The sequence below is a fragment of the Rattus norvegicus genome, chromosome 12 (genome assembly GCF_021556685.1).
Source record: "Rattus norvegicus strain SHRSP/BbbUtx chromosome 12, alternate assembly SHRSP_T2T, whole genome shotgun sequence".
Taxonomy (NCBI): domain Eukaryota; kingdom Metazoa; phylum Chordata; class Mammalia; order Rodentia; family Muridae; genus Rattus; species Rattus norvegicus.
The window spans coordinates 26,928,240-26,950,521 of record NC_141545.1 but is presented as its reverse complement, the minus strand read 5'-3'; the positions used below and the strand labels follow the sequence as shown (position 1 = coordinate 26,950,521).

The window sequence follows — 22,282 nt, the reverse complement described above, 5'->3', positions numbered from 1 at the left end:
GAATACGATCAGAATGAGAACTGACTCACAAGATAGGAGAAAATATTTGCAAACATTGGACACAAAATTGGGTTGTATTTCATCCAGATAGATATGCGAAGAACTCTTACAAGCCAGGGATAAAATTACCAACACGCCAACTCAAACCTCAGCCCACAAGATGCATGTGTGTTTGGTGTTAGAGCAAAAAAGAAATCATTGCCTAATCAGAGGCCTCGGCTGTTTACACCCGTCTTATTACAAGGACGGTGCAATTTTAGGTCTATAATCTGTCTGGAGTTAAATGTTTTATATGCTGTGAGGTGGAGACCCACTGTGAGGAAAGGACTTCAATCAGCGTCTCATCCAAGACGAACAAAGGAGTTAACAGTCTCTGGGAAAATGCAAATCAGACGGCAGCAGCACCTCCCTTGCCCAAGGAAGTCTGGGATAGAAAAATATTACCGTGTGGGCTAGAGAGACGGCTCAGTGGTTAGAGTGCCTTCTGCTCTCACAGAGGACCCGAGATCAGTTCCCGGCACCCAGATCAGCTCTGGGGCGTCCCAGGCCTCTGGCCTTTGCACTTTCATGGCTCTCTCACACATACATCATTAAAAGAAAAATGAATGTTTCACGATACATCACAACAAGCATTGTGACGAGGGCGTGGTGCGGTTGCAAAACCTTGTCCGTCCCTCTGAACTCTTACTCGGCAGTTTCTCACCGGTCACACTAGAAGACCTGGCTCTTTCCTTGGAGGTACTAACTATATCGGTTATTTCTCTTGTCACTCCGTGGGAAAAATACTTGATAAAAGCAGCTTAGCTGGGGAAACAGTGAGGTCTGTTTTGGTTCACAGTATGAAGGGAAACAGTCTATGGTGGAGGGAAAGGACCGCTCCCAGGATCGGGGCGGGGCTTGAACTCCTGACCCGCCTCACATCTTAGTAAAACAAGGAAGAGGTAGAGAGCTGACAGGAAGTAGGCGGGGTTTTAGAGCCTCAAGACCTTCTTCCTCCAGGGAGGCTCCATCCCTAGTGGTTCCACAGTCTCTCAGAGCAGCAGAATCCACCGGCCACCAGCGGGTCAAATGCATGAGCCTATGGGGGACTTTTGACACTCCAGCCAGAGCAGAGAAGTGCTTGTCAGCTATGAAGACATATCTGCACAAAGCCACACACAGGGCTCGGTGGTTAAGACGCTTCCTGATCTCACAGGGGACTTGGGTTCAGTTTCCAGTGCTCACACCCAGTTGTTTACAATCACCTGTAACCCCAGGTCTAGGGAAATCTGGCACCCTCTTCTGGTATCCCTAGGCACCCATGCACAAAGTGTGTCCAGGTGCCTGTACGCACTCACGAATGCACACACACACACACATGCACATAAGTAAAAAGTATTTTTACACAGGAAATAGTCTGATACAAATGTTCAAATAGTATGATACAAATGATACAAATGTCTGATACAACAGTCATACCACTGTTCACAACAGTCTGAAGGAAGAAAGAACACAAGTTCCTTCCTGCCTCTCTCTTTTGCTCTCTGCAGTCCTCCTCTGTGAATGACATAGGCTTGAGTGGCACCTTAGTGCTAGATATCTAATTTTGTAGTTAAATTCTATCTTTTTTTAAAAGGATTTATTTATTTACTTTTCATGTATATGTGTACACTGTAGCTGTCTTCAGACACACCAGAAGAGGGCATCAGATCCCATTACAGAGGTTGTGAGCCACCACGTGGTTGCTGGGATTTGAACTCAGGACCTCTGGAAGAGCAGTCAGTGCTCTTAACCACTGAGCCACCTCTCCAGCCCGTTAAATTCTATCTTAACTGGGCTCTTGCAGAGGACCTGAGTCCGCCTCCCAGCATCCTCTCAGATGACTCACACCTGGTTGTAACTCCAGCCCCAGGGGAGATGACATACTTTTCTTGCCTCCACAGACACTGCACTCACCTATAAATGGAATTTGTTTTCTATCTTAGCCTTGGATACTTTTCTACTGCTCATCCATTCATTCATTTACTGGTATTTTTTGTTTGTTTGTTTGTTTGTTTGTTTGTTTGTTTGAGACAGAGTCTCAGTGCTATTTCAGGTTAGCCTCCGACTGTCAACCTTCCTGCCTGGGCCCCCTGGGTGTTGGGATGACAGGCCTGGACCACCACAACAAGCTTCAAATGCTGTTATGTTTAAAACATCTCAGAGGCTGGAGAGATGGCTCAGAGGTTAAGAGCAGTGTCTGCTCTTCCAGAGGTCCTGAGTTCAAATCCCAGCAACCACATGGTGGCTCACAAACATCTGTAATAGGATCTGATGCTATTTTCTGACAAACATGTAGGCCTGATACCTGTATATATAATAAATAAATAAATACATCTTAAAAAAAAAACTCTATGTGTTTATTTGGTTTGGTTTTGTTTGAAACAGGGTTTCTCTATGTAGCCCTGGCTGTCCTGGAACTCACTCTGTAGGCCAGACTGGACTCAAACTGACAGAGATCTGACTGCCTCTGCTTCCTGAGTTCTGAGATTAAGGTATGCACCACCACCTTCTGGCTAGTGTTTGCTTGTTGTGACTGAGACAGGGTCCCCGTTCCCTAGGCTGACCTCAAACTCACTACAGAAACACAAATGACTTTTAATTCCTACCCTCCCCCTCTACTGCCCCAGGGATGGGTCACAGGATCCCTACTGCACGAGGTCATTGTGGTGCTGAAGATGGGACCCAGGGCATCCTAGGGAAGCACTCTGCTACCTGAGCCATATCCCTGGCCCTGGGTTAGTTTTAAATGAATTTCCCCCTTGTATATTTAATTCACTAAATCCTTGGAAGTTGATATTGATAGATGGTGTGAAGGAAAGAGCTAATTTTATTCCCTTCCAAATAACTAACCATAGTCCTGGTATCACTTCTGGAATACTCCAACTCCTTCCCTGCAGATCTGCAAAAGCCACCTCAGGAGACAGAGACCAGTGGACACCATGGCAACCAGGATGCATTAAAAGGCTCCCTGCTTATGAAGTAAAGGGCTGAATTCAGCATCATACCTAATAGAGACGCACAGTTTGGTGTTTCTCATAGGGGGAAGAGAGCTCAGTTGGTTAAGGGTTTGCCAGACAAGTGTGATGACCTGAGTTCGATCCCCAGGACCCACTTTAAAAAGCGAGGCATGGTAGTGTTCACCTGTAATTTCTATGCTGGGGAGGCAGAGACAGGAGCAGCTTGGTGACCAGCCAGCTACTTGAGTTGGCCTGCTCTGACAGTTAGAGACTCAGACTCAAAAAAACAAGGTGGATGGTACCTGACAAATGATACTCAAGGTTGTTTTCTGGTCTCTACACACCACACCACACACACACACACACACACACACACACACACATACACACACACCTCTGTCCATTGCTACAATTCAAAAGAAAACTCATGACATCATCAACATGTAGATGTGGGATGGTCAGGTTTGAAAATGAGTTCTCGAGGCCATTGAGTTGGCCCTGTAGGTAAAAGTGCTTGTCACTAAGCCTGATGACCTAAGTTCAATCCCCGGGACCCACGTGGCAGGTGGTGAGAACTGATTCCTGAACATTGCCCTCTGATCTCCACATGAGCATTATGGAAGGCGTGCATGCACACATACACACACAAATAAACACACAAAACTTATAAAGAAAATGTAATAAAAGTGAGGCCCTATTAGAAACAGTGCTTCTTTCGGCCCAGTAAGAACCCAGCTAGATTCTGAGCACCCCTTCCCTCGCAGGACACATGGCCTCTGCCTCTATAGGCAAAAAAACCCCATTCTTCCCATTCTGGGATTTCTGGCTTAGCCATTGAATCCACTGACTTTATGCCCCCTTCCGTGTGGAGGCCTTGTGGAGAGACAGGCCCCCAGCTTGCTGTTGTCTGCCACAGGAGCAGGAGTCATCCATGGGCTGCCCGTGTTGTGTCCCCTAAATTCACATATCAAAGTCTGTGATGGCTAATCCGTGTGTCAGCTTGGTGGGCTCCAGACTCGCCAAGGAAACATGTCTGTGAGTGATGTTCTGGGGTGGGTGAATGAGGAGGGAAGACTCACTGGAAGTGTGGCGGCATCACCTCACGGTCAGGGGGTAAATAAAAAGAAGACAGCATTCATCTCTCTCTGCTTCTTGACCACCGATGCAGTGTGAGCAGCTGCCTCACACTCCTGCCGCCCTCCATACCTTCCCCACAATGATAGAATATTTCCTCAAACTGTGCCCTGGGATAAATCTCCCCTTTTAAAGAATTATTTATGTATATAAGTACACTGCAGTTGTCTTCAGACACACCAGAAGAGAGATTGGATCTCATTATAGCTGGTTGTGAGCCACTATGTGGTTGCTGGGAATTGAACTCAGGACCTCTGGAAGAGCAGTCAGTGCTTTTACCCATTGAGCCATCAATCTCTCCAGATCCCAAACCCCCTCTTTAAGACACCTTTGTTGAGTATTTGGCACTGAGGGAAGGCGTAACATACAAGGCCTGACTCTTCTGCATGGTAGATGAATATTTGGGGAACTGGAGGGAAACAAAAAAGGAAAGATAAGGAGGGCTTTGAGGAGGTATAATAGTCCCGAGGAGAGATTGCTTGGGAGTGGGATTAGTGTCTGTCTAAAACAGACCTACAGCATATAATACTTTCTTTGAGTGAATTGAAGGGGTGATCTTAAGACTCAGAAAGTAAACAACTCACAAGTCTCAGGAAATCCCTGAAATTTATTAGAATCATAAGCACCATCCCTACCCCTAAGATTACATAAGGAGGAAGAACTGCTGAGAAGGGGAACCTCTCTATCCTGTCAAGCTGTCTGTGTGTCTTACAGAGAGCTCCAGAGTCATTCATCACCTAGGTTGGGTGGTACAGCTGCCTTTGACTCATCCCTGTTCCTGTAACTAGCCCCAATAAACCCATTGATTCATTAAGTTAGACTTTGGTGGTGTCATTACTTTGGTATGCTGTCAGTTCCTCATCTGGGGCTAGTAGGTATTTATTCACATCTCCTCAGGAAAAGTATTACACATGAGAAGACAGAGCCAGGAAAGAGTCCTCTGTGAACCAGGAAGAAAAGTCCTCAGCATGGTCATATCTGACTGTTTGCAGCTTGATCTTGGTCCTTCATCTTCTAGAATTGTGAGGCATATTTGTTCAGTCCTGTAGCCTATGATCTATAAACTGTCCTTTGCAGTGTTTAGTCAGGAGCAGTAACCAACATCAACCCCGGGTGTCTGGAACCCTGAAGGAGACCCTGTGACCCTCCTCCAGTGTTGGGGATGCTGGGCACACGGTTGTCATTCGTCAGCGGTAGAGGGAAGGGACATGGCCCCCAGCTCTCTACCTCAGCACACATGACAGGCTCATCGGCTTCACCAGCCCCTGCCTGAAGAGGTATTTAATTTGCCTTTTACAACGTGCCAATTGCAAGTTAATTACCTGACAATTGAGAGTTATAGGCGGCATTAGAATTTATTAATAACATTGGAAGTAAATCTCCCTGGGAATTCAATTAATTGAAAAATCTCGTGAAACTCTCCATAAAGCAGGTCCGTGAGAGCCTGGGGTTGGAATTGCAGGTGCTGGCTCTCCTCAGGGTGGGGAGGGGTTTGTGTTCTGCTGGGGCTGCTTTGGGTTGGCCCGGCACCTTCTCACACTGCCATAAGGGGTCTGAACAGGAGGTGATCTCATTGCCCAGGTCCTGCCAGGTAGGGATCAGTGATGTGACACAGTGGCTCACTGTGTTGCACCCAGTTAGCCTGAGGGGACTGAGGACAGGGGCATGTTCCTGCACCTGGACAACCACAGCTGAGCATATGGGGTCAGCAAGGGGGTGATTTTTGGATAGAGTGAGTCACAGGCTTGGCTGGGAACCCTGTTATACCTTTATTACCCCTGCTGGGACCCAGTGCAGGCTGTTTCCACCTCTAAACCTCCTGGTTTCGGGGAAGGATGAAAAGGAAGGACACCGATGAGACCATCTCAGGATCAGCAGTCCTGAGCATTTACAGTAGCTGGAGGCTGTGGAGGGGCAGTTGGGGTTTCTGGTTATGGAATGAGCAACTAAGAAGTTCCGTTCAGGCCATAAGATCGGGCCAACCCCGCCCCCCTTGTTGGAGCACCCTTGAGCCCCATAATGCGCATGTGCATACGCGTACACATGCGCATACGCATGCAGGGAACGGAGGAAAGGCCAGGAAGGTGGAAAGACCGTATGTTTCTGTGTCTCTTGCCCTGGGGAAGGACAAAGCAGTGTGACATTCAGAATGTTTTCGAGCTCCCTGTTCCCTGTAAAAGTTCAGCTTCAAACGCATCCTCCCCCAGTCTCTCAGTACTGATCCTGAGCCAGCCGGGTCTGGGACTGTGCAGGGAGAGGAGAATCGTACACCTACCAGGTCTTGTAACCGACCTATAGCCATCATTCCAGTACAGGAAGCTGAGATTCCAACTGTGTGTCTCTTGGTCTCTCTCATCTTTAGCTTTTGGTTCCGGACTCTGAGTTCAGAGTCTGCTTTCTCCATCGCCTGGATATTTGACGCCCATCTTCTTTACTAGATTTGAGCTATGGTTTCAATGTCAACGGGCATCAGCTTTGGTTAGGAGAGGACCAGGCACACAGCAAGAACCTGAGGGTACCAAGGTCTACAGTGACCCAGCAGCCATTCTGGACCCCACCCTGATCTAAGGACCTTGCTTCTTGAGTATCTGGGTTTTTCTGAGGTTCTAGGAAGGAATTAATTTATTGCTGAGCCGGGTCTGAGCAGGAACTGGAGACAGGGCAAGAGGGTGCTCTTGTACAGCGCGAAGAGTCTAAACCCTAGTCAGAATAACTCCACCTCACAGCAAACCACATTTTAGCTGCTCCACATCCCAAAGTGTCACAAAAGCCATCTGTCCCATGACTAGACATTGCTTAACGAGACCAGCAGACTCCCTGAAAGAGCAAAGGCAAACACCTTATTAAGGTAAAGTATTCCTGGGTTGGGGATTTCGCTCAGTGGTAGAGCGCTTGCCTAGCAAGCGCAAGGCCCTGGGTTCGGTCCCCAACTCCGAAAAAAAGAAAAAAAAAAGGTAAAGTATTCCTAGATTCTGAGTTTTAAAATTATTACTATTCTGTGCATATGATGCATTGTGGGCTGCCCATGTCATCGTGTATGTGTGGAAGTCAAAGGACAATGCTATGAAGTTGGTTCTCTCATTTCCCCTTTATGCCGGTTCCAGGGATTGAACTCGGGTCCCCAGACTTGTGCAGCAAGTGCTTTCCTCACCGATTGCGTAGTCTGGCTTACCATGTTTTATGTGGTCTGCTGCTGCTTTGACACTGAGTATATATCCTACACTAGAGCATGAACAAATTCTGTCAACACTCGGAGCCTTGTGAAATCGGAGCTTGGTGGGTAGGTGATTGACAGCTATGAAGGAGGGAATGGAGCTGTCTGTATTCTTCCTCCTCATGAACTCATCAAACTCATCAAGATAAGTTTGAATCATTCTTTAGGTTGTTGCGCTGTCCCAGTCAGGAAGTGGGTGTTAATTAAACAAACCTGCCCAGAGTCATGCAACACCGGGCATCTCTCAACTCTCTGCCTCAGCACGGTGGAGCGCGCCTTAACCCCAACATTCAGGAGGCAGAGGCAGCTGATCTCTGTGAATTCAAAGCAGTTTGGTCTACAGAGTGAATTCCTGGTTGGCCACGTCTTCAGAGTGAGACCCTCTCTTATAAAACAAAAACGAAACTATATTTCTGCTTTGCAGGGCTGGGGCCCCAAATTAGCTCAAATTTAGCCTTGAAGGAGAGTGAGCAAATGCTTCTTTTCTTTCTTTCAAACATGTATTTTGTTTTTATATGTGTACGTGTGTGTGTGTGTTGTGTGTGTGTTGTGTGTGTTGTGAGTGTGTGTATAAGTGAGTGTATTTTTCCTCCTCATGTAAGTTTGTATGTGCACATGTATGTGGATAACTGTAGAGGCCAGGAGAGGACATTGGGTAGCCTGGAGCTGGAGTTTCAGATGGTTGTGTGCCCGACATGGGTGCCATGCATGGAACCTGGATCCCCTTGCAAAAGCAGACAGCTGTAGTAACTTCTGAGCCATCTCTCCAGCCCCATCTTCAAATACAGACATATTGATTCCTTTATGTGTAGCAGTGCACATCTGGAGGTCAGAGGACAACTTGAAGGAGTCAGTTCTCAAGTCACCCGTCTTGGTAGCCATGTTTTTTTACCAACCAAGCCAGCTGGACTACTCCGAGCAGCCACTTCTGAGGGCTACCTTCTCCCATCAAGTTCTTTTCTTGGGATCCTCTGCCGCAGAAACCTTGAAGTCACCCTGAAGCTGGACATACTTGTTTATCGGTTCTCTGACATAAATTATCTGGGTGCAGTCCAGCCTCCCCCACAGCTGCCAAGCCACAGAAACACCACCATGGAGAGAGCACCTTTATTTGAAATAACATCACAGGTCTCTGATCACCTCTTGGAGACAGAGAATAGCTCAGGGAGAGCCTACAGGGCCCAGGGGATCAGGTTCCAGCCTTGCATAAGCACCAAGAACTTTAGGGACGGTCACTCCTGCCAGGCAGGGAGACATACCCAAGGGTGGTCCTTTCTATCCTCTGAGTGCTGGGGCCAAGGCCAGGTTAGAGGAGCACCAGGTTATGTGGGTCATAAGAGACCAAGCACCAGTCAGTGAGGTCTTCAGGGCTGTGGAATAGTTCTTCTGTGGAACCTGCTAGGACCCCAGCCTCAAGGTGTGTGGACACGGCCGCTAGCAAGCCTAGGGTATAGGCTGTTTGTAAAAGGGACACGGATTTGTGTCATCCATCAGATAGCAGGGCTCTAGAGATAGTCATGGAAGAGTGGCCATGATGGAGGTTGTAGGTCCCACACTGAGTGGATGGTCTCATTAAATGCTCCTTCCTTCTCCATGGGGGAGGGCAGGTAAGGACAGTGGGCTCAGCTAGACTGGAAGACATTAGGAAGCATTACCGAACAGATTTGGCCCTTCTCATTCTCAGAGACCCTTCCTCATGGCTCCAAACTCCCCTCTTGGAAGTTGGCCCCTACCCAGCCCTAGAAAGTGACCAGAGGAAGAGAGGCAGGCCCAAAGTTCTGTAGTGTCCTGATGTCTTTCCAGGTGCCCCAGCCTCCCGGCAGCCCAGCTGCCTCAGGAATCTGAGGGGCCACACACCTCATGTAGAGGGTTGTAGGTCATGGCTTCAGCAACAGTGAGGCCTGGGTTAAAATCTACCCTCCCCCCACACCCCCACATCCAGGATCTGGGTCGTGTGTATCCAAGCTGAGTGGGGATCTCAGACCTACCTTTTAAGGGTTAAATGAGACAATATAGAGAAAGCACCGGAGCTGGCCCCGACCCTGACAGAGCAGGGGCTCAGCCATTGAGAATTGTGATTAGTCTCCTACCTCCACGCAGCCCACCCAGACCCCGTCTCAGCAGGAGTGGGAGGTAGGGGACAGGGGCAAAAGAAAAGTTCTGTCGGGGTGCTAGTTAGCACTGGGCCCTGCCCCCTTGGAAGCACCATCTCTCCTCAGGGATGCCAGACTCCCAGAGTCCTCCACAACTGTCCCTGCCTGATGCCCAGTTCCACATAGGGAGTCTTCAGGATACAACCGCTGTTCAGCTGCAGGGCTGGGCTCGCACGGGAGAGAGGGATTCTTACTTCCTGTCTCCAGCCTGGTCTGGGCTCTTCTGTGCAGGGTCAGGGCCCAGCAGGGCAGCCAGGATGCCATCAGGTCGAGGACCTCCTCGCTTCATCTTAAGGTTGGCTCTCAGGGCCGCATCCTGCCCAGAGCCCCCCTCAGGGGAGGCCAGGGGATCTGGAAGGAGGGCAGAAGGAAGGGTTGCTCAAGACAGCCTAAGTGTACCAAATACGAGGCAAATAGGCTCTGTCCCTCATTCATTCATTCATTCATTCATTCATCATTCGTTCATTCATTCAGCAGCAGACACATGAATGCATCTATTAATTTGCTCACCCATTCACACATCCAGGTCCCCATTCAATTTCCCTATTCATTCATCTTCTTTCCCATTCATTCACCCATCTAGTCATGCCACCATTCATTTACTCTGCCATTCATTAATTTTCCCATTCTCTCATCTCCCACCTACTCATTCTCCCAGTCATTCGTTCCCCTGTTCACCCATTTGTCTACCCACGCATTCTCCCACTCATCCATCCACCCAGGCACCCTCCCATGTGTTTGATCCTGCATTCATCATATCTGTGCAGCCACCTACTCATTCTTCAGCCAATCGTAAGTGGCCTGAGCTCCAGACCCTGCAGAGCCACCCCCAGCTTGTACCAGGGGTCCCCAGTGTATGGGAAGGCACAGGGAAAACTCATTCCATGATGAGAAGGAAGATGAGGAGAAAGAGGACAGCTTCACCAAGGAGCCTGTTCTGATATGGGAGTCAGTGGTCAGCAGGGGGAGGGATTGGCCTGAGCCAGACGTGGAGACAGGAGGCAGCCTGGCATGGCTGAGTGTGGCTAGTCACCCCCTGTGATGCCAGTGGTTAGGGCTTAGACACTTATTGTCCTTAAGTGGATGAGGGGTGGGATGCAAAATCAGAGGGGCCATCGAACAATAACAAGGTGGCGTCCCTGACGCAGGGGACTACACAGGTTTAGCGGCCCCCACAGGGGTAGCGGGTCCTGGGAATGTGGGAGGCCTAGTTGCTACTCACCATGGACCCCAATCATGTGTTCCAGGATAAGGACCCTCTCTGCCAGGATCTTCAGGGCCTCTCGAAGCTGCTGCACGCCTTCTCCCTGGTGGGAATGAAAGGCCAGGTTCAGGGTCTCAGTCAGCCTGGGGTGGGCATAGGCTATGCTAATACAGTGGACATCCTCACAGCCCTGCCTCTCCCACAATGTACACCCCACTACAACCCGACACCAAAACCGAGCTCTGATCATGCATCAGTCTGATGCTCCCAAGAGGATTCGCCAGTGAGGGACCTGAATCCAGTCAGTGAGCATCCCCACAGTGACCCGGCATGGACTGCTGGCCTGGCTTCCACTCTAGACCTGGTGGGCTCAAGTCTGTTTTTCTCCAGTCATGGTTGTCTAAGGGCTCCTTCCCAACATGCCCTGTGGTGATTTTGTTTGTTGGTTGGAAAGAGTAACCTCAATTGAGAAAATCCTCCATCAGAGTGGCTTGTAGGCCAGACCATGGCATCAGTTCCTTGACTGATGATTGATGTGGGAGGGCAGAGCCCACTATGGGCGGTGTCATTCCTGAGCAGGTGGTCCTGGATTGTATTAGAAAGCCAGCTGAGCAGTCTATGGGGAGCAAGCCGGTAAGCCATGTTCCTCTATGGTTTCTGCTTCAGTTCCTGCCTCCAGATTGCTGCCTTGATATTCCCTGAAGATGGACAGTAACCTGTAAGCTGAAATTAACCCATTCCTCTCCAGGTTGCTTTGGTTGTGGTGTTTTTTTTTTTTTTTACCATAATAGAAAGCAAACTGAGACAAGCAATATGAGCTCTCAGCTGCTGAGCCATCTCTCTAGTCCTGATTAATCTATATTCTTTTTTTTTAAAAATTGGATATTCAAATGGTATCCCCTTTCCCGGTTTCCCATCCACAAACCCCCATCCCCTCCCCCTCCCTCTCCCCCTTCTTCTATGAGGGTGGTCTCCCATCATATATTCTTGGGAGACACAGTTCCAGCTCCAACAGACCCTTTACTTCCCGCCATGTAAAAGATTAACTCGAAAGATCATGGACCTAAATCATAAAGCCCTTAGGAGGGAATGTAGGTGTCAGTAATTGTAACCTTGGGTTCGCTGATGGCTTCTTTGATGTAGCACATAAAATAAAATGGCCAAGACCAAAGTAGGCAATCAGGTGCCTTAAAAGAGAGGATTTCTTTCTTTCCTAATGAGGAATGCTAGCAGAATGAAATCTCACTCATGAAATGGAAGATAAGTTTGCAACTATTGGACACCACATTGGACTGTTTTTAACCCAGGACATACAAGCTTTGGCTTCCCCTGATGACAGACTATAGACTGAAAGCTCATGAGTCCATTTTCCAGACAATGTTTATCACAGCGATGGAAAGCTACCCAGGACACCCACCTTCCAGACAAGACCAAGAGGCCGGAGCGCCTAGCTCAGAGGCCTGAGGTGAACACCGAGGTCTGAACCTGCCTGGATTGTCCCTCTGAGAGCGCTGGCCAGATCAGCCTTGTGGAGTAGGCTGGGTCAAGCCAGAAAAGGAGTAGAGACAGCTGAGCCTCCCCAGGCTGCTGGTAGGAACTAGTGCCAGGTACAGTTCCAGAACCTTTGCACGCAGCTTCACTTGTGGAGGTGCATGACCACACAAAGTAGGCTGCTGACTTTTGAGAGACAAACACCAAGGCAGAGGCAACACTAGGTGGCCAAGGAGTGAGGTTACCACACCAGGGCAGCACAGGGCTGGTGTCAGGGCAGGCGTGTGTTTTTGCCTGTGGAACATGGGGCTGTGCTGTTCCATTCAGGGTCACGGGGGAGTTAGAGAGTGTTTCTTAGATGATAAGAATGAAGTTCCCACCAGGGGACAGAAGGCAGCTCTGTGCAGAATCCACACCTCCTTGGCAGGAAGAGGCTCTGGGTGGGGAACTGGGGTCTTCAGGGTCTCTCAGTCAGAGACCCAGACAAGCGCTCCTCTCCTCCTCTCCCTCCCTTCCCTCCTTCCTTCCCCTCTCCTCTCTCCCTCTCTTCTCTCTCGTCTTATTTCCTTTTTCCTTCCACTCTTCATGTGCATTTTTTAGAATTTTGTTTTTTGAGACAGGGTCCCATTATGTGCCCCAAGCTAGTCTTGAACCTGTGCTTTTCCTGAGTCAGCCTCCTAAGCACTGGGATTTCCTTTCCTTAAGTATAGCAAGAACTGGGCTGGAGAGTTGGCTCAGCGGTTAAGAGCACCAGACTACTCTTCCAGAGGTCCTGAGTTCAATTCCCAGCGACCACATGGTGGTTCACAACCATCTATAAAGAGATCCAACACCCTCTTCTAGTATATCTGAAGATAGCTACAGTGTACTTATATATAATAAATGAATAAATCTTTAAAAAAAAGTATAGCAAGAACTTCCTAAAGCCCTTCCTCTGCCATGCGTTGGCTTATCCTCACTCCTGTAGCCCAGGCCCTCTCCACCCTGCTCCAAATCTCCCCACTGACTCTTGAAGTCTGCCACAAGCTTACTTCCAGCACATACAGGAAGTCCTCAGCAGGCATGCCCCTTCCAAGACTGCTTTTATTCCTGTCATTTGTTTTTCTGTCCCCCAACTCAGTCTCAGGTTGCCCATGCAGACTACGGATACCCTTGAACTTCATGCATGCTAAGCAAGTACTCTACCAACAGAGACACATGCCCAACTCTGCGTTTACAGCTTCCTCTGAGGACCCCAGCATCCCGGTTCTTTCCTCTCCCTCCAAGCTCTTGTCCCAGCTCCCACTTGCTTGCCCCAATCTTTTCCCATTCCTATTCTCCTTCACTAGGGTTCCAAGTTGAAACCCATTCCCTCTATCCATTAATGCCACATCCACCAGCCCATGTCCATCAAGTCAGTGTGCCAGCTCCCACTTGCTTGCCCCAATCTTTTCCCATTCCTATTCTCCTTCATTAGGGTTCCAAGTTGAAACCCACTCCCTCTACCCATTAATGCCACATCCACCAGCCCATGTCCATCAAGTCAGTATGGCGACTACTCTTTGTAACTGGGGCTTGTTAAGGGGCAGTATCTTTTCAACATGTTTATGCCCTGCCCCCCACCAGCTACTCCTGAGAACGCTCTTCCCATCCCAGCATCCAGTCTCAGTCACCCCAGCTGCATCTGGCCCACAGTTGCCAGAGTATTCACATTGCCACCTTGTTGCGCCGGAAACTACCAGAGGAAAAAGGAGGACTCTGTCCTCGGCAGCCAGTACCCAACTCAGGACTGTCCTTGGGTGCCTGACTTTCACCTCTAGCATAGTAGACATTGCCAACAACCATAGTTACCTCTGTGGTGGTGGCTTTGTCCTCTTCTCCCTTCACACTGGGTTCACCCTAGGAAGCAAGTCTCATGGTCAAGACATTGGTAGAGTCAAAGGCACCTCTCTACCCCAGGGACATGCAGAAACTGAAGACAAATGCTCTGGGGGTGAGACAAGGGATGGAGGGCATAGGCCAGGACATCAATTGTTCAGTCTGTCATAGGGAAATTATAGAGAGTCACCCTAAGGATTGCTTTGTAACACAGAGGACTCAGGCTTGGAACTTGGGGAGATCATGTGTCAACTTTTGTGAATGTTCATTAAATCACCTTTGTCTCTGGGCTTTGCTTTTCAGTCTCTAAAATGGGGCCAGTAAAACCAGCATCATGGCATCATATATACATGGCCAATGACTGCTTTGTGGCTTTGAACAATGCTAACTTCTCTAAGCCTATATTGTTCACCTCTAAAAGATGACTAGTAATAATACCTATCTTGTTGCTATAAAGGAGGTTAAGTAGATTACTACTGAACAGGGGATTAAACTATTCTGAGTTTTAGAAGTGTTGTCAGAGCCAGTACTGCCATTTGTCATTAGACAGAGGCATGGGAGGAGGCAAGCCTTGGAGGTTGACAGACACTTCTGAGTTCAAATCCCAGCTCTACTATTGTGCTGTGTGACTTTGGGAAGTTACTTAATCTCTCTGAACCATAGCTGTGTGGTAGTGAGGCTTAAATTAAGTACATGATGCCAGCTACTCCTATTGTATCAGTAGTACAAAGCAGAGATCCATTCTCTACCTCCTGACCCTGATTTGTGACTTGAACATGAAATATTAGCCTCTTTGTTTGATCTTAGAGACTGGAGCTGAGACCCATAAATCCCTGTGTCTGAAAAGGGTCATGGAAGCCAGCTGTCTGAGTACCAGACTTTGGGAGGTCCAGAGAACCAAAGGGATCTTTCTGGTTACACAGATTGTGAATCTCTGACTCTAAGCTATACAGCACTAATATAAAACTCCAGACCACTTGGTACATTAATTCATATATAAGCTGTGACTAGACCTTCCCAGAACAACCCCCAACTTGAGGTCATTTCCTCTCTTATCACCCTCTCAGGCAGGAGTTCCACCTCCAGGTCACTCCATCTCTATTGAGACAGCTTAGGCTGTACCTGGTTCGTGCTTTCCAACCCTTCCCCTAGTTAGGATAGACAAGCCTATGTTTGAGGACACTACAGAGCTGAATGCAAACACAGCTCCCAATTTCCCAGTGCCCAGCCCATACTTACAGATGGCTTTGCCACAACCTGCTCATCCACCATACCCTGGGGGGGGGCAAAAAAACCCATCAGTGATGCTCTCCTATCTTTGCTGTTTTCTGCTTCTGGCCACCCATGCTGAATCCCAGCAGAGGAGGAAGCTGGAAGCTCAAACTTGGGACCTGACTGAGTCTGTAGCTCCACCCACAGCAGATGTCTGACACTAAGCCTTGGGTGAGACTTCGGTCCAATCTCTTGGACAATGAAGCAGTGTCAAGCATGGGCAGCATGCAGAGGAGGGAACCAGGGCTTAGCAGTTGGGCAGAAAAACCTACAAGTAATATACTGAGACAGGAGGATGGTCATGTATATGCTGATCCAGGGTTTATATATGCCAAACCCAGGGCTCTCAGCTATGTGCTTATGTGTGCAGCTGTCTCCTCATACCCAGATGCTCACAAAACACTGCTCAAACTTTCACCAAAGTGGGACCCTAGCTCCTTGCCTCACAGTGAGCCAGAGGGACCTTCTAAATATACAAACGGTAGCATGAAAAATGACTCCCAACTCAATGAGTGCCAACCATATGACTGAAACCGTCACAGAGTTCCATAGATAAAACCCAGACATCTTACCTAGTCTTACATCTCACTCCATGTTTACTACTAGCCTTGTCTCTAGATCAGGGTATTGGCACCCACACTCCCCTCTCTCTAAACTGATTGACCACATGGTTGGACAGGCAGAGCAGTCCTACAGTTTGGGACTGTCCAGTCAGGCTTAGGATCCTGCTTCCTCTCCCATAGGTGATTCTCAGGAAAAGAACAAGGGTCCTTGTGTCACTGGGTGACTTCCTGAGAATGTCTGCATGGCTTCCAGCAATGTCTAACCTCACTGGGACTCAGCTCACCAACAAAATGGGAGTGGAACTACACTGGGAAATTGATACCCTGAGACTACCTCCTGTACTACACTAGAAATGGCTGTGTCCTTACCTGGGATCCAGGTGCTCCTGGGGGTCCTGGTGGACCATGTGGTCCTGGGGGACCTGTGGGTAAAGTCATCAGTGAGTTGTGAGGTCAGAAATATCCATTGATCTCCCATCAGACATGAACAGGGATATTCCTGCCCTGGATCTTCCCTGACTGGTAACAAATGAAAGTTTGATGAAAGGACATGATAAAAGACTCACATACTCTAGGTTTCCCACCCTCAATTGCACACACTCACCTCTATCCATCCACCTCCTTCCATTCCTAATCCACATGGTTACTCCAATCCTGAGACCAGAAGACTGAGCAGGGAGCTAATCCAGAGTGCCCCAGCCCAGCTTGTTTGTCTCCTGACAATTTGGATACCTTGAACCAGCCTCCATTAATTTTTCCTTGTTTACCATTGTCACCCACCATATCCATCCAAATAATACATTTAAAAGTGCTCTGTTAGGAATCTCTGAAGTCCCCCACCAATTCTGGGTACCCTTATAGTTATAGAGATGACTCTAGAGGAGATGCCAAAACTAGACTGGTATATCTTAATTGTCTTAATTATTAATTGATGTAGGAGAGCCAAGCCCACTATGGGTGGCACCATTCCCTAAGCAGGTGGTCCTGGCTATACAAGCCTAAACCAATAAGCCAGCAAATAGAATTCCTCCATGGTTTCAGCTTCAGGTTCCTGCCCTGGCTCCCCTCAATGGCACACTATGCCCTGTAAGCTGAAATAAACCCTGTCCTCCCTGAGCTGATTTTGGCTATGATATCACAGCAACAGGATAGAAACTGTAACACTCCCAAGTCCCCACCATGCCCTCTTCACCTCACCCCAGAGATGGCCTTCTGGAAAGTTCCACTGGTGCCGTTTCTTCCCAACAATGGATGAGTAAACTCCCCATTATTATTTCCTGGTTTTCTTAGCAGCACTGGCTAAAAGGAACCCCAGGACATCCCCCTTTCTTCCTCCATGTAAATCTTTGGTGCAGGCCAACCCCTGCTCACTCCACTGTGGGCTTCATGCCCCATTTTTCCCAACAGCCCAGGGACATACTGAGGGTCAGGCTTTCAACCCTTTTCCCTGCACAGACCCACACTTCTCCAGTCTGAGGGAACCTTCACTAGAGTGTGCCCATGCAGCCACCTCAGGAGAAGACATACCAGGCCAAGTTTAGTTTTATAAAACAAACACCATCTCTGTATCCCACGCATGCCAGAGGTGTGGCATGTCACATGGAAGTCCTCAGTACCACACGAATCTGCTGCCTCACCTCTCTCAAATATAACCTTCTAATGAACCCCACTCATCTCCTTTCCAAAGCTGCCTCTAACCATTGCTTTCTTCTATTCTACAGAAGAGTGGGGAGGAAACTCAGGTCCTTGTGCATGCTAAGCAAGTGCTCTACCACTGAGCCACGCCCCTAGCCCCTCACTGGGGGATTCTAGGCAGGAGCTCTACCACTGAGCCACACCCCAGGTCTTCACTGAGCCATAACTCCTGACCCCAGGACAGAGGTGAGCAGCAAGGAGGTGTCCACCTGCAGTTCTAATCTGTTCATTTATGGAGCCCTTGGGGCATGGCGTGTGCATCTGTACACACAGAAGGTCTGTAAGTGATGGGATATCCCCAGGCTCTCTCTTCCCATAAGGATCCCAGTTTTGCTACCTACTGTACACCTAAGCTGTACCCTACTCCAAGGTCTCTAGTCCCCTCTGCTGCCCCAGCCTGGCCCTGGTCTGGGTTTGCACTTTTCATTGTGGCTCCCATAAAGATAGCCTAGGACCACTTCTTTCAGATGTCTGTCCTATTCTAGTAGACTTGTTGAGAGTTGATGTGTCCAGTTGTATCAGGGTGGGGATGAGGATTCACCTCAGGCCCCAGGTCCACCTGGACAGCATAGACTGCCCAACTGGACTTTAATTTCCTTAAGACCTGGGCTCACAGCTAAGGATGAAGACAGGTAGTGTGCTTAACTCGGTTGGATTCCTAGCACTGCATAAACTGGGTGTACTGGGGGCACATCTGTAATCTCAGCACTGGGGAGCTGGAGGCATGAGGATCAGAAGTTGAAGGTTATCCTTGGCTACATAGTAAGTTGGAGGCCAGCCTGGGCTACATTATACCCTATCTTTAAAAATAAATATAGGGGAAAAAAGACCTTTGTATTCAGAACAAACCCAAAAAGGAATCTTTAATCTACTCACCAGGGGGTCCCGGGGGACCCCGGGGACCTGGGATGCCAGTCAGCACTGTGTCTACAACAGCAGGGTTGAGCTGGGAGTCTCCATCTGCAGAGAGAGTCAAATGATCAGCAGTCAGGTCCAGCACCCCCACCCTGTGTGCAAATGGACACACTTAACTGCTCAGAATTCAGAATAAGGGGTGGGGAGAAGTGGGTCAGTGGTTAAAGATCTTGTCGCACAAGCATGAAGGTCTAAGTTCGAATCCCCGGCATCCGCACAAAAGCTGGGAGTGGGAGTGCTTGCCTGTAATCCCAACACTGGGGCATGGAAAGACCAGACTCGCTGGGTTCCCCATCGGCAACCAGCAAGCTCTGGGCTTAGTAGGAGATGCTGTCTCAAATAAAAAGGTGAACAGCAACAGCGGGAGACACTCGATGTCAACCTTTGGTCTTTACACGCACACACACACACACACACACACACACACACACACACATACCCCAAATGTGTGGACATCAGGGGGCTCCTCTGTTCAGCTCCTTGTGGCTTAGGGATATATTTCAGTGGCCATTAGGGTCATTGCCCACTCTCCAGTGTCACTTGCCTTCTTTCTAACTAGGAACATTTCTTCAAGGAAGCCCAGACTACAAACCAAGTCAGAATGGACTTCCTGCCCCACCAGGCACCCTTTGAATGAATGCACCTAGATTCCCATCATGCCTTAGCACAGATCCTCCTTTTACTGCAAGTGCCCAGAAACTGTGTGTCAATGTCCTTAGAGTACAGTTTTACAACTGGGGAAACTGAGGCCAGGATTCAGAATCAGCTATCAGCACCCAGGGAAGTTTGTGTTATAAATATGGGATGCTAAACAGGGTTTCCCAAAACCTGTTTCCATAACGACGGACCCATACTGTCAATCATCACCAACCCATCCTCTTCTTCAAGATTTTATTTTTTGGGGGCTGGCAAGATGGCTCAGAGGGTAAAGGCACTTGCTACTAAGGCTGATGACCTGAGATGGTAGAAGGAGAAAACTGACTCCCACAAGTTGTCCTCTGACCTCTATACCTAAACTATGGCATGCCTCTATCAATAAATAAATATAATACATTTACTTTAGTGCACTCTTCTTTTTTAATACAACTGTTTATTTATTTTTGAGGTATTGGAGATTGAACCCCAAGCCTCATATGTACTATGTAAGTATTCTACCACTGAGCCACGCCCCCAGCCCTTCACTGGGGGATTCTAGGCAGGGGCTCTACCACTGAGCCACGCCCCCAGCCCCTCCCTGGGGGATTCTAGGCAGGGGCTCTACCACTGAGCCATGTACCCCTACTTTTTAAAACATATGCTTTTTTTTCTTGTTTGAAACAGGGTTTCCTTGTACAGTTTGGACAGGTCTTGAGTTTGCTATATATCCCAGATTGACTTAAAGCTAGCATTGAATCTTCTGTGACAGCCTCCTGAGAGCTGGGGCTAGGCTTGTGACAGCATGCCCAGCTCATCTAAGATTTTAAAATAAACCCAGGGCTAGGGTTAGGGGTTAGGTTAAGAATAGGATTAGAGCACTTAGCCAAAACTTCTCCTCCTTTGCACTCTCCCTCGCTCTGATCCCTTAGACACCATGCTCTGTGTCCATACAAAGTTGGTTTTTTTGGGGGGGGGGGTCTGTGGCTCACACGGGTCACACTGTGACTCCTGAGAACAAGCAGGTTCCTTTTGTCACTTTTGTGTCAGTAAACACCTGTTGGGTATCTTACAGTGAGGGACAGTAGGGAAGGAAATGTTTCAGGCATGATCCTGGTGGGGGAGCCTTGCCAGCTGGTAGAGTTGATTGAAGGCAGAGGGGGAAGTGTCAGACCTGGTGAGCTAAGCCTCCAGGCCAGGAGCAGCACTGGAGATGGTCTCCATGAGGGGATCTTCCTCAGGACCAAGACTGATTTCCTGGATGACCCCTGGCATTGGTGGGCCCTCAGCTTCTCTGGGATCCTTGGGGCAAAGTTAGTTTCTTTCCACAGACAGCTTGGCTCACTCCCACCCCCAACCCTAGGCCCAGCACTCACTCTCCTTGTCTGTAGGTGTCTGCAGGGAGTAGAGGACGCCTTGGGGACTGTTTGGCAAGAGGCCAGGACTGCCTGCTGGGCCAGGAGGGCCTGGTGGACCAGGGCGTCCCATCTCTCCAGGAAGCCCGCGTGGCCCTGGTGGTCCCAGGAGACCTACAATGAAGAGCAAAGGCTTTAAGTGACACTGGCAGCTTCGATGTTACAGACAAGGGACTATGGCTCTGAGGGCGAGAGGAGTAGCCAAGGACACTTGTCCCATCAGTGATAAGTCTCTGTACCCACAGTCCTCCTGCAGGGCAAGGGGACAGCTTCCTCATTCTGGCGTAGGGACAGCAAAGAGAGGCCATGACAGAGTTAGCAATGGGATCAGCGCAGGCTCCAGCCAGATGTCGTGGGACTCAGGAGTGGTTTAACTGTGGAGCAAAGACGGAGGGTGAGCCAGCCCTCCGCAGGCGCAGGCGCTCTGCAGCACGCAGGGGATCATGGGATTCTTGGGTGGCATTTCAGGTGCTTGGAACAGACCCCTGGGCCTTAGCTGTCCCACCCCACCCCCACCCCAAGGTCCTGTAGACTCTTACCCTGAAGCACCTCTGCGATTGGGGGGAAGAGGAAGGTGAGAAAGAAGTAATGAATTGGGGGTAACAAGCAAGATTAGGGTACACAAAATGCCACCTGTGCTCAGGTGCAAAGCAAACACTGGTCTCTACTCCAGGGCACAAGGGCTTCTTACCTGGAGGTCCCACTGGGCCTGTCTCTCCTGTCTGGCCCTGGTCACCTTTGGAACCTGGAGGCCCTGCAGGCCCAGGTGGTCCCATCTGTCCTGGAGGTCCTGAGGAGAGAATTAAGGGAGAACACTGTGGACTCAGAGCCATAGAGGCTCCAGTTCTGGTCACACGGGTTGTGTGCTTAGGTGAGTGGCAGGCAGGGGCTCTACCACTGAGCCACGCCCCCAGCCCCTCACTGGGGGATTCTAGGCAGGGGCTCTACCACTGAGCCACGCCCCCAGCCCCTCACTGGGGGATTCTAGGCAGGGGCTCTACCACTGAGCCACGCCCCTGGCACCCGAGTCTTAAGAGTTGACAAGCTGTCTTTCCCTGTCTGTGGTCCCAATAATTGAGTTTGTTCTCTCCTTTTACACATGGGTAAACTGAGCAGTGGAGAGGCATGGACTTCTACTCCCAGTCACAGAGTCAAACTGTAGCTTGTTTCCTCCACATCCTTTCTTCCTGCTATCTTCTTGCTCGGGGTCCAGAACTGCAGTTGTGGCAGCCGAGCCAACCTGCCCTGAAGGATCTGCAGGGTCAGGTCTTCCCCTTGAACCACTATCCTATTCTAGAGGCCTGAGTGTGCAACCATGGAGCAGGCCCGGTTATCCCAGCACTTAAGAGGCTGAGGCAGGAGAATCAAAAGTTCAAGGCTAGGCTGGGGGACATAGTGGGACCTTGTCTCACTGTTAAGTCAAACCGAGGGCCATGTATATAGCTCATCATCGAAACTGCATTTGTCTCTAGTCTGTGAGGAAGCGCTGGAGGATTCCTCTTACTGGAAAACCTCAGGGAGGCAGGAAACCCAGGTGTCACCATTAGTGGGGCGTGTCTGCCACCTGCTGGCCATTTCTGGAACTTCCCTTTCTCTGATAAAGTTCCAGAAAAGAGCATTGACGAGTTTGAGACTTTGTAACAAAGTAGACTTGCGGCCTGGGATCCGGAGAAGGTGTGTGAACTCTAGGGGCGAATCCTGGGGTTCACTAGGAGAGGAGAAAGAGGGGACTAGATCATATCCCCCGGACCTCCGGGC

At 49.3% G+C, this 22,282-nt stretch overlaps 1 protein-coding gene across 4 annotated transcripts in view; it reads right to left on the bottom strand.

The window, feature by feature from the left end:
- Positions 1-8,417: 8,417 nt before the first annotated feature.
- The window catches only part of Col26a1 (collagen type XXVI alpha 1 chain), a 145,966-nt gene continuing 132,101 nt past the window's right edge, over positions 8,418-22,282 (bottom strand). For 2 of the 4 annotated variants that reach the window (XM_087579287.1, XM_087579289.1), the window contains exons 6-14: positions 21,216-21,314; positions 20,486-20,638; positions 18,438-18,521; positions 16,236-16,288; positions 15,271-15,306; positions 14,005-14,052; positions 10,702-10,786; positions 9,674-9,830; positions 8,420-8,957 (exon numbers count right to left, since the gene is read on the bottom strand). In XM_087579287.1, coding sequence (XP_087435413.1) covers positions 8,810-8,957; positions 9,674-9,830; positions 10,702-10,786; positions 14,005-14,052; positions 15,271-15,306; positions 16,236-16,288; positions 18,438-18,521; positions 20,486-20,638; positions 21,216-21,314 — 863 coding nt within the window. In that variant the 3' untranslated portion in view covers positions 8,420-8,809. 4 annotated transcript variants of the gene reach the window in all.